This window comes from Neovison vison, chromosome 13 (assembly GCF_020171115.1).
Source record: "Neovison vison isolate M4711 chromosome 13, ASM_NN_V1, whole genome shotgun sequence".
In the NCBI taxonomy this organism is placed as follows: Eukaryota; Metazoa; Chordata; class Mammalia; order Carnivora; family Mustelidae; genus Neogale; species Neogale vison.
In genome coordinates, this window is record NC_058103.1 from 129207920 (window position 1) to 129224994 (window position 17075).

Here is a 17075-nt window from a genome sequence, read left to right on the forward strand (position 1 = left end):
AGAGAAACTAAGTAAACATGCAAAAATAATTAAACTGAGGAAGTTTACAAAATGGGACTTGACAGCTATTAAAAATTACTTTATCTGGCACATTTTCATGACATATGAAAAGTTTATGAAATCATTAAAATATCTACCAACAGTGTAATTCATTCATGCAATCTGAATCACATCTGAGTGTATTACTGCTTTTAGGAGTACAGATATAAATAATTAGAGAGAACGGATTCCCTCTAAATGCTGACAAAGGTTTTTTCTCTTTGTTTCATCTACAGATGCTCAATATTCAGAAAGAACATTTATTATTTTTATAATAAGAAAAACAAAGCCTTCTCTAAAAACAGAAGGCATTTTCATCCACTTTCTTCTCTTTTTCCTTACTATATACCATATCAGGATAACACCAAAAAGTGTACATTTGCCATCACAGGTACTCTTCCCCCAAGGAAAACAAAAACATGCAGAAGGAATTACCATGCTAGAATGGACAGTCGCCTGTTCAATATATCGTGCAATACCAGTAACAAATGCATTTCTGTCTTCAAAGTTAGTGTTGAAATTTGGCTGAAAGGAAGAGAAAAACCATCATGTAGAGGTCAGCATTGTAGGTAGTACACCCCACTCCTACCCAGCACAAACCTGGTAGAGCAGTGAGGATGGTGGGGGCTCAATGCAGGGCTGCTGGTCAGGCAAAGGCAGCTCTTCCAGGAGGTCCACGTTGGACAGTGCATCCTCCAGCGTCACCTGGGCCGCCATCTTGGCCTAGAACAAAACACAAAGCTACCTGAGCTGTGAGGAAGGGTGGAGATACTCTGACAATCATTCCAAAGTGGGGAAATCAGACCCCCACTCGCCTGACCCCTCTCTTGAGGGCAATGGAGATGGCTGAAGTGATCATGGCCAATCTCTCCTAGGCTTGCTCACAAAGGAGTCATGATGTAGCCTCTTCTGGCCTCCAGGAATGGACCACTACATATACTGTTGCTTCCTGTCACCCTTCCCACCTTGGAGCCATTGTCCCTAGTAGGATCTCTGGGAGGGTCTGACAACCCCTCATGGACCAGAGGAGGGAATGTCTTCTTCAACAGTTTGTCTGCCCCAATGAAGCCAGCACAGCCTCCAAGGGGACAACAGTGCTTCCCTGCCTACAGACACTTCCCAGATGGTTCCTCTAAGCAAGGTTACACACTAATGATAAAGATGGTAAAGGTCAGAGCTCTTCCTCCAGGGACAGACAGTAGGGACTACTAAGGTGAGTGACGAGGGTCAACATGAAAAAGGGAGGGGGCTGTTGGCAAAGGACTGAAAGCACAAACAAGGCCCCGTGCAGGGAAGCACAGAAATGGAGGTGGATGTCATCTAAACACATCTGTGCCAGCTCCAGGGGAGAAGAAACAGCACACACCAGCCTGCCTCCTGCTGAATGCTGCTCTGACCCTGGATGGGATACAGGGAGTAGTAGCTCCATCCCCAGAGGCAACACAGCAAGAAGCTCTGACCCCAGATGGGACATGTGGGGCAACTCTGACACCAGATGGGACATGTGGAGCCACTATATGTATTGTAAGGAAAGAGTAGCAGGCAGGTTGGCGAGAACACTAAATGGAAGAGGTACCCAATTGTTCCTCCCAACACTGGGCGCCAGAGAAGGTGTGGGTGTAGAAGTGCATGGTGGAACTAGTTACTAAACACCGAGCTATTGGCTAAAGAACCAAAAAGGGAACCCCAGGCCACTGGAAAGCCCCAGGGACAATGTGGAGAGGAAGAAATTTCAAAACAGCAAGTCCATAAAGTTGCTCATGAACTTTGGGCCCACCCCCAAGCTGTATGTGTATGAATCTGATCCTCTCACACCACAACCCCTGAGACCACAGCTGGCTCCCAGATGGCGACAGGCGTCACTCATGGGAGAGACACAAATGGCACTGCAGAGGCTCTGAAACAGAACGGACACCAAATCATACCCCAGAGAAGGCAGGTCAGAACCATAGCCTAAATTGAGCCAAGTAGTCTGCCTGCTAAAATAAAAAATCAGCATTTTCCCAGGACTTAAGATGCAGAGTCCCATTTCATAATATCCACAATGTCCAGTTGCAGTCCAAACTACTCAGCACACAAAAAACCAAGAATGTCTTAACTCCTATAGGAAAAGATGATTAACATATACTAACAATGAAAGAACACAGATATTACAATTATTTAGCAGAGTTTAAAGCAATGACTATGAAAATGTTCTGACAAATAATGATAACACTCTCAAACTGAAAGAAAAAACAATCAAAAGCAAAGGAAAAAAAGATACCATATAAAAAAAATTAACAGAAATTTAAAAACTAAAAAGTACCATGTGAAAATTTTAAAAACCCCCTACACAAGCTCAAGGCAAAAAAAGATTCCATGAACTTGAAGACAGAACAGTAGAAATTATCTAATATGAACAATAGAAAAAAGGTTGGAAAAACATGAGGCGACTTGGGGGACCTTTGGTACAAGAGAAATGGCCTAATACTTGTGTCATTAGAGTGCAAGGGGTGCAGAAAGTGGGTGAAAACAATGGCCAAAAACCTCCTACATTTGGCAGAACACCCATGTATGAATTCAAGAAACTTAATGGATTCCAAAAAGGATAAACCTAAAGGAATCCATACCAAGGGCACCTGGTAGTCACTTAAGCATCTGCCTTTAGCTCAGGTCATGATCCCAGGGTTCTGAAATCAAGCCCTGTATGGGGCTCCCCGCCCAGCAGAGAGACTGCTTTTCCTTCCCCCGCCCCACTCACTCACTTTCACTCTAATAAAAAATCTTAATTAAAAAAAAAAAGGAAGAAATCCATACCAGACACATCATAGTCAACTGTTATAAACTAAAGTAAAGAAAAAAAACCATCTTGAATGAATAATCACAGGGCTACAAGGCACAGCATAAGGAATAGTCAACAATATTATAATACTGATGTATCGGGACAGATGGTAGCTATACTTGCCGTGAACACAGAATAATGTAAAAACTTGCCAAATCACTAAGTTGTACACCTGAAACCAGTGTAACGTTGTGTGTCAACTATACTCAAATTAAAAAAAAAAAAAATGACTGGTGAAAAAAAGAAAGAATATTTTGGAAACAGAAAAAAAATGCTTTATTACCTAGAGAAGAACAATTTGAATGAGGTTTTCTCCTCAGACACCAAGGAGACCTGAGAAAGTAGAACGACACTTTTTAAGTCTGCAAGAAGTGTCAACACAGAATTCTACAACAAATAAGAATATTCCCAGATGAAAGAAAATAAAAAGGATTCATAGGCAACAGGTTAATCAAAGTTCTTCTAGATAAAAGGGAAGTAATATCAGAAGGACTTGGGACACAGAACAAAGCAAAAGCAATCCAAAGGTTAAACAGGGAGCAAAGAGAACAGACTGTTTCCTCCACAGTTCTTTAAACAATGTTTAGGGGTTGAAATAAAAAATTAAAACACTAATAGGGTTTCACTGATTATAAATGTAGTATGTAAGAGAACTATGACATTAGAGGGGAGGCAAAAGGACCTACATGGTATAAGATTTTTACATTCCACTTGAACAAGTGAAATACTGATTTGAAGTACACCAAAAGGTTAAGCTTGTGCTTTATAATCCCCAGAGCAAGCAAAAACCAAACAACAACAACAAAAAACACCACCAACAAAAAAAAAAATGAAAAGCAATATAACTTATGAAACGATCATATGTAATAAATTGTAATGGAATACTAAAAATGTTCAGACAATCGAATAGAAGGCAGAAAAGGAAGCAGAGCAATGAAAAAAATAGGGATCCTCTCTTTGCTATTTAAGGACATAATGAGAAGTTGCAACATAGAAAAGGTCCTCTAAGTCTGTGACCAATTCCAATATGTGGCTTTTTTCCCCCACACCACCAAGTAATTCTTGAATACCAACTGGGTGTCCTACAATTCAGCTTAATTCTGACACTATCTACATGCAGACAGCATCAGATCCCAGAAGTTAAGGACTCAGTCCTATAAGGCTGCTCCCTCCTCCACGTCAGATACCAATCAAAAGTCTGGGTTCTCTAGTGTGCTTCTGATCAACCAGCCATAAACCAGAGGTTCCCATGACCCCCCTCCTTGGGTTCAATTAATTTGCCTGAGTAGCTCACATGACTCAGGAAAATGTTCTACCTACTAGATCACCAGTTTATTATAAATGATGTAATTCAGGAAAAGCCAGATGGAAGACAGACAGAGGGTAAGTTATGAGGAAAGGGTGCTGAATTTCTATGCCCTCTCTGAGTGCTGTACACTCTTCTTAAATGTCCACATATTTCATCAATCCAGAAATTCTCTCAACTCTGTCCTTGTGGGCTTCCTTACATGAGTAAAATGACTGATTAAATCACTAGTGGTTGGCAAAGGATTTAACCTCCAAGGTCAGGAAGGTGGAAAAGTTCCATCCTCTAATCACATGCTGCATCTCCTGACAATCAGCCCCCTCTTAAGGAGCTTTCCAAAAGTCACTTCATTACCATAAACTCAGGTGTGGCTGAAAGGCGTTTGTTATGAATATCAATATCTTCATTACCACTTAAGAAACTATTAGGGTTTTAGGAGCTCTCTGTCAGAAACAGATAAAGACCAAATACATATTTCCTATTAAAAATCAGAATGTTATAGACCCTCACCAGACAAGACCATGCTGGGACACCCTGATCTGAGACTTCTAAGCCTCCAGAACTGTGAGAAATAAATTTCTACTTTAAAAAAAAAAATGTGTGTGTGTGTGTGTGTTGTCCAAACATATCAGGAATTACACTGATTATATATATATAGCTGGCAGAAGAGTAGGAGACCTTAGTTTCATCTAATCCCAGGAATTCAGCTAGATAGCTATCAAATCATTCTGAACTCAACTGGAGAACTAAAAAAAGAATAGCTGCAACTCTACAAATAGTTAGCGACCACTTTATACAAGAATGACAAGATGGAAAAACTCACCTCAAAAAAGAGAACAAGAGGTAGTACTAACTGCCAGGGACCTAATCAATATGGACATAAGTAAGATGTCAGAACTAGAGCTCAGAATAATGATTATAAAGATACCAGCTGGGCTTGAAAAAAGCATAGAAGACACCAGAGAATCCCTTTCCGGAGAAACAAAAGAACTAAAATCTAATCAAGTCAAAATCAGAAAGGCTATTAATGAGACGCAATAAAAAAAATGAAGGCTCTAACTGCTAGGATAAATAAGGCAGAAGAGAGAATTTGATATAGAACACAAAATAATGGAAAATAAAGCTGAGAAAAAAAAAAGACAACTACTGATCACAAGAGGAGAATTCAAGAGATAAATGATACCATAAAATGAAACAGTATTAGAATAATTGGGATCTCAGAAAAGGAGACTTAAAAAAAAAATCTGAACAAACTAAAAGCCAGAGATTGTCAGAAAGGATGCAAAAATCCTTAACTATATGCCAGCTATAAGAAACTCACCTCAAATATAATGACATATGTTGAAAGTGAAAGGGGAAAAGACAAACCATGCAAGTACCAGTCCAAAGGAAGCTGGAGTGGCCATGTAAGTAGTAAACTTCAGAGCCGAGAAGACAACCAAGGATAACGAGATGGACTGCGCAATGACAGAAGGTCATTCACCAGGGAGACAGAACAAGGCTCAATGTGGATGCATCTAATAGGAGAAAGAGCTTCAGACTACATCAAGCCAACACCAACAGGACTGAAAGGAGAAGTAAATCCATAAGTGCACTAGTGACAGCAACAATTCTGTCTTTGACAGGAAATCAGCCAGAACACAGAGGAACTGAATACTGGGAGCTAGGGGGCCTAAATTGGCATTTACACAAAACTCCTCTTGACAAAAGATTGCTACTCTGTATGTTTCTAACTATAAATTTAAAATGTAGCAGGTAATTTTTCAAAATATCTGGTCCTTTTACAGACAAGGAAAGCAGCCTTTTAAAAACTTCCATGATCCACTTCCTTCTATTATCAGGACTTCCCGTTCCGCATACTTAAAAAAGAAGACGCCCAGGATAGCAAAGCACTGAGTAGCAAGGGCTGGTCATCGCCCTTGCCACTGCCCTTGCAGAATCAGTGTGGGGAGTCCCAGTGATGGCTTTTGAGGCACCAGGCTGCCAAACGACATGCCTCCTATGGATCCAGCCCTGAGTCCCACTTACGGCCCTTGGCATAACTGGAAACCATGCTGTCCCAGGAGAGGCCTGGGGGCTCCTGCAAACCTTCCATACCCTCACGCCACCCATGCGGTCACTGAGAAAACTAGTCAGGCCAACCACCTACGGCAGCTACACTGCCCATGTGACCAGTCACCTTGGCCTCCTGCCCAAAATGCATAGGACCCTTCCTCCTCCCCCTCCTCTGCCCAAGAGAGACCACCCTTAGTAGGGGAAGAGGTAGTGCAGGAGGCTCACAGACAGGGTCAGTGACACACTTAGGTCACATCCAAGGAAAAACATAAATGTTCAACTTAATCCAAATAAGTACTTAAGGACACTTTTCTCATATAAAAATAGCAGTATTTGTGTGGTACATACACACAATGAGATATAATTAATAAGGAAGGAAATTTTCACAAAGGCTACAACATGGATGAACCTTGATGACATCATGCCAAGTGAAATAAATCTGTCACAAAAGGACAAATAATGTATGATTCCACTTATGTTACTACCTAGAGTAGTCAAAGTCACAGAGAGAAAGTAGAATGGTGGTTGTCAAGGGTTGGAAATGGGGAGTTAGCATTTAATATGCAGAAAGTTCCCATCTGGAAAGATGGGAAAAATTCCGGAGAAGATAGTGGTGATGATTGCACAATACTGTGAATGCACTCAATGCCACTGAAGTGTACGCTTAAAAATGGTCAAAATGGTAAATTTGACCTTACAATTTTTAAAAATCAAGACCAAAAAAAGTAGCAATACTTATTGTACATAAATCAGGAAATATGGAAAAGGGAAAAAAAAAAGCCATAATCTCCCCATCCGCCCCAAAGAGAAGATAATATGATACAAGCTGTTTTGTAAGCTGCTTTTTTCTTCCCACTTCCATAAAAATGTCCAAGTTGTTGAACATTTATCTGCAGCACCTTTTGCACTTTCTGTGGACCACCAGCCAAGGACCTGCTATAGGTCACTGCTGCTCTTTCCCATCTGTGACATTTTCATATTTCATCTTTTTCAGCCATAAACATTTCCCTAACAAACACTCTGCCATGTGGAACCCTGTAGTTGCCATGAACACACATGCACACACACGCGCGCACATACCCACAAACCCAGGACCGCACAAACACTCCCATGTCTCTCCATCCTGTTCCTCTTCCACAAATGCATTTCTGCATGGCTTCTGCCTCAACCACAGTAAGGAAAGGTGGGAACAGTCAGCTCTGGGTCCAAGCTTCCAAAGTCTTGGTCCTGACTTATTCTTTGACACCTCACAATTCTACCTCCAAGATTTCTTTTAAATCCATTTACTTTCTCCATCTCTAATTGCCCCCAACAAATTCTATCCTTATCATGGGTATCACACTACTCTAGAAAAAAAGTGCACACTCAGTGCAACCACTCTGGCCACAGGAACTCGCCCTTCCTGTCTCATCCCCTCAGGCCCACTGGAGTTTTCTCCCAGTGTGACATCTGCCTCGTGGCTGCTAGTCCCCTTCCCTGCTCACTGCCAATGCTGCTGCCAGCCCCCACAAAGCTTGTGTTGTGTCCCCAAGACAAGGGACCCCATCTCCCTAGCTATCACATGACCCATGAGGCAGAACCTCCAACTGCACCTGAAGGAGTGATGAGACTTTCTAACCAGCTTCCACAATGCCAAAACCCCAAACCATAATTAAATGACTCATCTGGAATGGTACTCAACCCTGCCAGCGCTGCCAGGTGGGAATTTACAGTTTAACAACTCCATCACATTTCTGTCTTCACCAATTCAGCTCACATGAACATGTACAGAGGTGTACACCAGTTGGGGGTCTGGTCACCGCAGGATGGCTTGTGACCCCAAGTACAAAGGGAAGAACATGTGGGAGCACAGAGTGAAGGCAGCCATCTGCAAGCCTAGGACCTTGGAAGGAATCAACCCTGCTGACACCTTGATCTCAAACTTTCAGCTTCCATTAACTGTGAGACAATACATTTCTGTTGCTTAAGCCACCTGGTCTGTGGCATTTGTTCCAGCAGGCCAAGAAAACTAACACAGAGCTGAGAATGAGTCAAGAATTGCCCCAACAGGAGAGGAGTCAGGAGGGTGGAGAAGTAGCAGGCTGAGATGACCTCAGGTAGCAGGAGATCAGCTAGACAGCTTATCAAACCATTCCGAACACTTACAAATCCAACAGGAGACCGAAGAGAAGAAGAGCAGCAATTCTAGAAACAGAAAATCGACCACTTTCTGAAAGTAGGACCGGTGGAAAAGTGAACCCAAAGCAAGGGGACGATAGACCACGGGGGAGGGGCCGGCTCCCGGCAGACAGCAGAGCAATGGAGCACAAAATCAGAACTTTAAAAAGTCTGCTCCACTGAGGGACATCGCTCCAGAGGCTAAGCCGGGGTGAAACCCACGCAGGGACAGCGTGGTCTCAGGTCCCGTGGGGTCACAGAAGGATTGGGGGTGTCCGAGTGTTGCAGAACTCACAGGTATTAGAGCAGGGAAGACGGAGCTGAGGAGTGAGCTCTTAACGTGGGGTTACCTTAAATTGTGATCTGCGGCACAGGACACTGCTCTATGAGCAGGGACCCCACACGATCCGGGGAGACCCCCCTGGAAGGGCACAGGGATCCGCAGGGTTTGGAGACTCCCGGCGGGGCTGTGTGCCAGAGAGAGAGATGCCTGGTCACAGGCTGTGAGCTCGGAGCGCAGCCAGAGGCCAGGGAGACTGGCGTGATTAAGCGCTTTTCTCCCAGGGTGCACTGAGGAGTGGGGCCCCGAGCTCTCGGCTCCTCCGGACTGGAGATTGGGAGGCTGCCATTTTCATTCCCATCCTCCAGAACTCTACGGAAAGCGTTCAGGGAACAAAAGCTCCTGAAAGCGAACCCTAGCGGATTACTTACCTAGCCCCTCGTAAGAGTGGTGCAATTCTGCCATGGGCAAAGACACTTGAGAGTCACTACAACAAGCCTCCCCAACAAAAGATCAGCAAGAAATCCAGCCAAGACCAAGTTCACTTACCAAGGAGAACAGTGGAATTCCAGAGGAGGAGAAAGCAAAGCATGGAATTCATGGCTTTCTTCCCACGATTCTTCACTCTTGCAAAGTTAATTTTTTTTTAATTTTATTTTCTCCTTCTGCTAAAATTTTTTTAACTTTTACTCTTTCCTCTGTTAGCATTTTTAATGAGTTTATCTTAACAATAACTTCCATAAAAAAAAATCTTTCTTGAACCTTCCTTATTATAGTCATATTTTATCCCTCATTGTATCTAATTTTACTTTTTGTATACACATAGGGTTTTTTTCTTCTAAAAAAATCTGGGATACAACTTCTTCTAATAGAGCAAATTATATCCTAAATCTAACACAGGGCTTTGTTCTAGTATCCAGCCTGAGCAAATTCTCTCTACTTTCTTTTTCTTTATTCTCCCAACCAACTTACCTTACCAACTCCTTTTTTAGAAATTAAAAAAAAATTTTTTCATGTTTATAGTCATATTCCATCCCTTCATCAGGTTTACCCTTATATATGTTTTTCATTCTTTAAAATTTTGGGAGGCAGTTTCTTCTAAGAGACTAAAATACTCCCCAAATTAGGTGGGTGACCCAGTTCTACTCACCAGTCTAATATATATATATATATTTTTTTTTAAATATATAAAAAATATATATTTAAAATATATAAATATTATATTTATATAAATATATTTATTATATTATTTATTATATTATTTATATATATATATTTTAAAAATATATTTTCTTTAAAAAAATTTTTTTTTAATTTCTTATCACCCCCTTACTGCCCCCCACGATTTGGGGTCTCTTCTGATTTGGTTAAAGCATATTTTCCTGGGGTCTTTGCCACCCTTTTAGTATTTTATTTGCTCCTTCATATATTCTTATCTGGATAAAATGACAAGGTGGAAAAACTCACCACAAAAAAAACAAAACAAAACAAAAAACAAACAAAAAAACGCAGGCTTTGCACTACCGAAGGCTAGGGACCTAATCAATATGGACACTGGTAATATGTCAGATCTAGTGTTCAAAATGATGATTCTCAAGGTGCCAGCCAGGCTCAAAGAAGGCATGGAAGATATTAGAGAAACACTGTCTGGAAAAATAAAAGCCCTTTCTGGAGAAATAAAAGAACTAAAACCTAAGCAAGTTAAAATCAAAAAAGCTATTAATGAGGTGCAATCAAAAATGGAGGCTCTTACTGCTAGGATAAATGAGGCAGAAGAGAGAATAAGTGACATAGAAGACCAAATGACAGACAATAAAGAAGCTGGGCAAAGAGAGACAAACAACTACTGGATCATGGGGGAGAATTCAAGAGATAAGTGAAACTATAATATGAAACAACATTAGAATAACTGGGATTCCAGAAGAAGAAGAAAGACGGGAGCAGAAGGTATATTGGAGAGAATTACTGTAGAGATTTCCCTAATAGTGCAAAGGGAACAATCATCAAAATCCAGGAGGTGCAGAGAACCCCCCTCAAAATCAATAAGAATAGGTCTATACACTGTCATCTAATAGTAAAATTTACAAGTTTTAGCAACAAAGAGAAAATCCTGAAAGCAGCCCGGGTCAAGAAGTCTGTAACATAAAATGGTAAAATTATTAGACTGGCGCAGAGTTATCCACAAAGACCTGGCAGGCCAGAAAGAACTGGCATGATATATTCAGAGCACTAAACGAGAGAAAAACATGCAGTCAAGAATATTATACCCAGCTAGGCTATGCAGCCAAGAATACTATATCCAGCTAGGCTATCATTGAAAATACAAGGAGAGATTTAAAAAAATTTCCAGGACAAAAAAAACCCAAAAAAACAAAAACAACTAAAAGAATTTGTAAACACCAAATCAGCTCTACAGGAAATATTGAAAGGGGGCCTCTAAGCAAAGAGAGAGGCTAAAAGTAGTAGATCACAAAGGAACAGAGACATACAGTTAATAGTCACCTTGCAGGCGATACAATGGCACTAAATTCATATCTCTCAATAGTTACCCTGAATGTTAATGAGCTAAATGCCCCAATCAAAAGACACAGGGTATCAGAATGGATAAAAAAAAACAAGACCCATCAATATGCTGTCTAATAGAAACTCATTTTAGACCCAAAGACACCACCAGATTTAAAGTGAGGGGGTGGAAAACAATTTCCCATGCTAATGGACATCAAAAGGACGCTGGCGTGGCAATCCTTGTATCAGATCAATTAGACTTTAAGCCAAAGACTATAATAAGAGAAAAGGCAGGACACTATTCATACTCAAAGGGTCTGTCCAACAAGAAGATCTAACAATTTTAAATATCTATGACCCCAAAATGGGAGCAACCAACTATATAAATCAATTAAGAACAAAATCAAAGGGTCGCCTGGGTGGCTCAGTGGATTAAGCCTCTGCCTTCGGCTCAGGTCAGTATCTCAGGGTCCTGGGATCGAGCCCCACATCAGGCTCTCTGCTCAGCAGGGAGCCTGCTCTCCCTTCCATCTCTGCCTGCCTCTCTGCCTACTTGTGATCTCTGTCTGTCAAATAAATAAAACCTTAAAAAAAAATAGAACAAAATCAAAGAAACACATCAACAATAATACAATAATAGTAAGGGACTTTGACACTCCCCTCACTGAAATGGACAGATCATCAAGCAAAACATCAACTAGGAAACAAAGGTCTTAAATGACACACTGGACCAGATGGGCATCACAGATATATTTAGAACATTTCATCCCAAAGCAACAGAATATACATTCTTCTCTAGTACACATGGAACATTATCCAGAATAGATCACATCTGGGGTCATAAGTCAGGTCTCAACCAGTATCAAAAGACAGGGATCATTCCCTGCATATTTTCAGACCACAATGCTCTGAAGCTAGAACAAGAGGAAATTGGGAAAGAATTGAAATACATGGAGACTAAAGAGCATCCTTCTGGGACGCCTGGGTGGCTCAGTTGGTTAAGCAGCTGCCTTCGGCTCAGGTCATGATCCCAGCGTCCTGGGATCGAGTCCCACATCGGGCTCCTTGCTCCGCGGGGAGCCTGCCTCTCCCTCTGACTCTACCTGCCACTCTGCCTGTGCTCTCTCTCTCTCTCTCTCTCTCTCTGACAAATAAATAAATAAAATCTTTAAAAACAAAACAAAAAAAAAGAGCATCCTTCTAAGGCATGAATGGGTTAACTAGGAAATTAAAGAAGAATTGAAAAAATTCATGGAAACAAATGATAATGAAAACACAACGGTTCAAAATCTGTGGGACACAGCAAAGGCAGTCCTGAGAGGAAAATATATAGCGGTACAAGCCTTTCTCAAGAAACAAGAAAGGTCATAAATACACAACCTAACCCTACATCTAAAGGAGCTGGAGAAAGAACAACAAAGAAAGCCTAAACCCTGCAAGAGAAGAGAAATAATAAAAATCAGAGCAGAAATCAATGAAATAGAAATAAAAAAAAACAATAGAACAAATCAACGAAACTAGGAGCTGGTTCTTTGAAAGAATTAATAAGACTGGTAAACCCCTCCCCAGAATTATCAAAAAGAAAAGAGAAATGACCCAAATAAATAAAATCATGAATGCAAGAGGAGAGATCACAACCAACACCAAAGAAATACAAACAATTACAAGAACATATTATGAGCAGCTATACTACAGCAAATTTGACAATCTGGAAGAAATGGATGCATTCCTAGAGACTTATAAACTACCACAACTGAACCAGGAAGAAATAGAAAACCTGAAGAGACCCATAACCAGTAAGGAGATTGAAGCCGTCATCAAAAATCTCCCAACAAACAAGAGCCCAGAACCAGACGGCTTCCCAGGGGAATGCTACCAAACTTTTAAAGAAGAATTAATTCCTATTCTCCTGAAACTGTTCCAAAAAATAGAAATGGAAGGAAAACTTCCAAACTCATTTTATGAGGGCAGCATTACCTTGATCCCAAAACCAGACAAGGATCCCATGAAAAAAGAGAATTACAGACCAATATCCTTGATGAACACAGATGCGAAAATTCTCACCAAAATACTAGCCAATAGGATCCAACAGTACATTAAAAGGATTATTCACCATGACCAAGTGGGGTTTATTCCAGGGCTGCAAGGTTAGTTCAACATCTGTAAATCAGTCAATGTGATACAATACATTAATAAAAGAAAGAACAAGAACTATATGATATTCTCAATAGATGCTGGAAAAGCTTTTGACAAAGTACAGCATCCTTTCCTGATCAAAACTCTGCAAAGTGTAGAGGTAGATGGTACATACCTCAATATCATCAAAGCCATCTATGAAAAACCCACTGCTAATATCATTCTCAATGAGAAAAACAGAGCTTTTCCGCTAAGGTTGGGAACATGGCAGGGATGTCTATTATCACCACTGCTATTCAACATAGTATTAGAAGTTCTAGCCTCAGCAATCAGACAACAAAAAGAAATTAAAGGCATCCAAATCAGCAAAGAAGTCAAACTATCACTCGCTGCAGATGATATGATACTCTATGTGGAAAACCCAAAAGACTCCACTTCAAATCTGCTAGAACTTGTACAGGAATTCAGTAAAGTGTCAGGATATAAAATCAATGCACAAAAACCAGTTGCATTTCTTTACAACAAGACAGAAGAAAGAAAATTAAGGAGTCAATGCCATTTACAATTGCACCCAAAACCACAAGATACCTAGGAACAATCCTAACCAAAGAGGCAAAGAATCTATACTCAGAAAAGTATAAAGTACTCATGAAAGAAATTGAGGAAGACACAAAGAAATGGAAAAATATTCCATGCTCATGGATTGGAAGAATAAATATTGTGAAAATGTCTATGCTACCTAAAGCAATCTACACATTTAATGCCATCTCTATCAAAATCCCACCCATTTTTTTCAAAGAAATGGAATAAATAATCCTAAAATTTATATGGAACCAGAAAAGATCCCAAATAGAGGAATATTGAGAATGAAAGCCAGAGTTGGTGGCATCACAATTCCAGACATCAAGCTCTAGTACAAAGCTGCCATCATCAAGATAGTTTGGTACTGGCATAAAAACAGACACATAGATCAATGCAACAGATTAGAGAGCCCAGAAATAGACTCTTAACTCTATGGTCAACTAATCTTCGACAAAGCAGGAAAGAATGTCCAATGGAAAAAAATCTCTTCAACAAATGGTGTTGGGAAAATTGGACAGCCACATGCAGAAAAATGAAACTGGACAATTTCCTTACACCACACATGAGAATAGACTCAAAATGGATGAAGGACCTCAATGTGGGAAAGGAATCCATCAAAATCCTTGAGGAGAACACAGGCAGCAACCTCTTCGACCTCAGCCTAAGCAACTTCTTCCTAGGAACATCGCCAAAGGCAAGGGAAGCAAGGGCAAAAATGAACTATTGGGACTTCATCAAGATCAAAAACTTTTGCACAGCAAAAGAAATAGTCAACAAAACCAAAAGACAACTGACAGAATGGGAGAAGATATTTGCAAATGACATATCAGATAAAGGGCTAATATCAAAAATCTATAAAGAACTTATCAAACTCAACACCCAAAAAACCAATAATCCAATCAAGAAATGGGCAGAGGACATGAACAGACATTTCTGCAAAGAAGGCACTCAGATGGCCAAAAGACACATGAAAAAGTGCTCCACATCACTCGGCATCAGGGAAATACAAATAAAAACCACAATGAGATACCACCTCACACCAGTCAGAATAGCTAAAATTAACAAGTCAGGAAATGACAGATGCTGGCGAGGATGCGGAGAAAGAGGAACCCTCCTACACTGTTGGTGGGAATGCAAGCTGGTGCAACCACTCTGGAAAACAGCATGGAGGTTCCTTAAAAAGTTGAAAATAAAGCTCCCCTACAACCCAGCAATTGCACTACTGGGTATTTACCCTGAAGATACAAATGTAGTGATCCGAAGGGGCACGTGCACCCGAATGTTTATAGCAGCAATGGAAAGCAAAAGGAAATAAATATCAATGAAGTTTGAACCTAGAGACAATGGACATCAGCTTGAGAAGGTGACTCATTTAGAAGGATGGCTCAAAAACACGAAGAGAAACAGCTCAAAATGTAAACATAAGTAAACTGATTCTGGTTACTTCTGTTTCTAATACAGCCTCTAAATTTAAATCTTTATTAAATCAAACATTTAACTCCAGTAGGTCTCACATATTCACAAAGGAATTCAGCACAAGTTCCACAGATCTGTAACTTTTATCAAGGCAAGGTCTTACTTAGATGAACTGCTGTCCAGAAAAACAGAAATGAAATTATAAAACTGTTACACTAGGTACATGCCTATTAATAAATATTAAGCTTCCAAGGGCCAGGAACTAGACTGGGTTGGGTCGCACTATCAATAAGATACGGTGGCAGCTAACTCAATTCACAGTCAGGACTAAAAATTGACCCCAAAGCCCTGGAGGGGCGGGTGGTAGTATGTGTAGCAATAGCTAGCACTAGATGCACCAAGGAAGGAATGAGGTACTGGGACACCAACTCAGGCAGAAGTTGGGGACTTCGGGGTAAGCTGAGAGGTGGGCACAACACTAGCACCATGTACACGTGTGGTCAGAGTCTTAGATCTACAGGCTCAGTCAGCACAGTCTTAGATCCAGAGGCTCCCTCTGGGGGCATCCGGAAGGAGTGTAGCCCAGCAACAGACACAAGCCAAGTGTGGGTGCATCTTATCCAAGAGTAAACAAGCGGGAGCTCCGCATAGGCAATGAAAGGAATAATCTTTGTTTAAAATAGAAACTGTTAGGGGAGCCTAGGTGGCTCAAATGGTTAAGCATCTACCTTCAGCTCAGGTCATGATCTCTGGTTCCTGGGATAGAGCCCCACATTGGGCTCCCAGCTCAGCAGGGAGTCCACTTCTCCTTCTCCCTCTGCCTCTCCTCCTGCTTGTGCTCTCTCTGTCTCTCTCTCAAATGAGTAACTAAATTTTTTTATGAATATACAAAGAAGCTTTTATAAAGCAAACAGAAACATTACATCATTTTTTCTCTAAAGTTTTTATCCCATTAGTTTAATTTTTTTTTCAATTTATTTATTTTCAGAAAAACATTATTCATTATTTTTTCACCACACCCAGTGCTCCATGCAAGCCGTGCCCTCTATAATACCCACCACCTGGTACCCCAACCTCCCACCCCCCCGCCACTTCAAACCCCTCAGACTGTTTTTCAGAGTTCATAGTCTCTCATGGTTCACCTCCCCTTCCAATTTACCCAAATTCCCTACTCCTCTCTAACGCCCCTTGTCCTCCATGCTATTTGTTATGCTCCACAAATAAGTGAAACCATATGATAATTGACTCTCTCTGCTTGACTGATTTCACTCAGCATAATCTCTTCCAGTCCCGTCCATGTTGCTACAAAAGTTGGGTATTCATCCTTTCTGATGGAGGCATAATACTCCATAGTGTATATGGACCACATCTTCCTTATCCATTCATCCGTTAAAGGGCATCTTGGTTCTTTCCATAGTTTGGCGACCGTGGCCATTGCTGCTATAAACATTGGGGTACAGATGGCCCTTCTTTTCACGACATCTGTGTCTTTGGGGTAAATACCCAGGAGTGCAATTGCAGGGTCATAGGGAAGCTCTATTTTTAATTTCTTGAGGAATCTCCACACTGTTCTCCAAAGAGGCTGCACCAACTTGCATTCCCACCAACAGTGGAAGAGGGTTCCCCTTTCTCCACATCCTCTCCAACACATGTTGTTTCCCGTTTTGTTAATTTTGGCCATTCTAACTGGTGTAAGGTGATATCTCAATGTGGTTTTAATTTGAATCTCCCTGAGGGCTAATGATGATGAGCATTTTTTCATGTGTCTGATAGCCATT

General features: G+C 40.9%; 1 protein-coding gene across 2 annotated transcripts in view; it reads right to left on the reverse strand.

The window, feature by feature from the left end:
• The window catches only part of CYFIP1 (cytoplasmic FMR1 interacting protein 1), a 123888-nt gene that overhangs the window by 74001 nt on the left and 32812 nt on the right, over positions 1–17075 (reverse strand). For both annotated transcript variants that reach the window (XM_044231286.1, XM_044231284.1), the window contains exons 2-3: positions 640–762; positions 475–564 (exon numbers count right to left, since the gene is read on the reverse strand). In XM_044231286.1, coding sequence (XP_044087221.1) covers positions 475–564; positions 640–756 — 207 coding nt within the window. In that variant the 5' untranslated portion in view covers positions 757–762. The remainder of the gene's footprint in view (positions 1–474; positions 565–639; positions 763–17075) is intronic.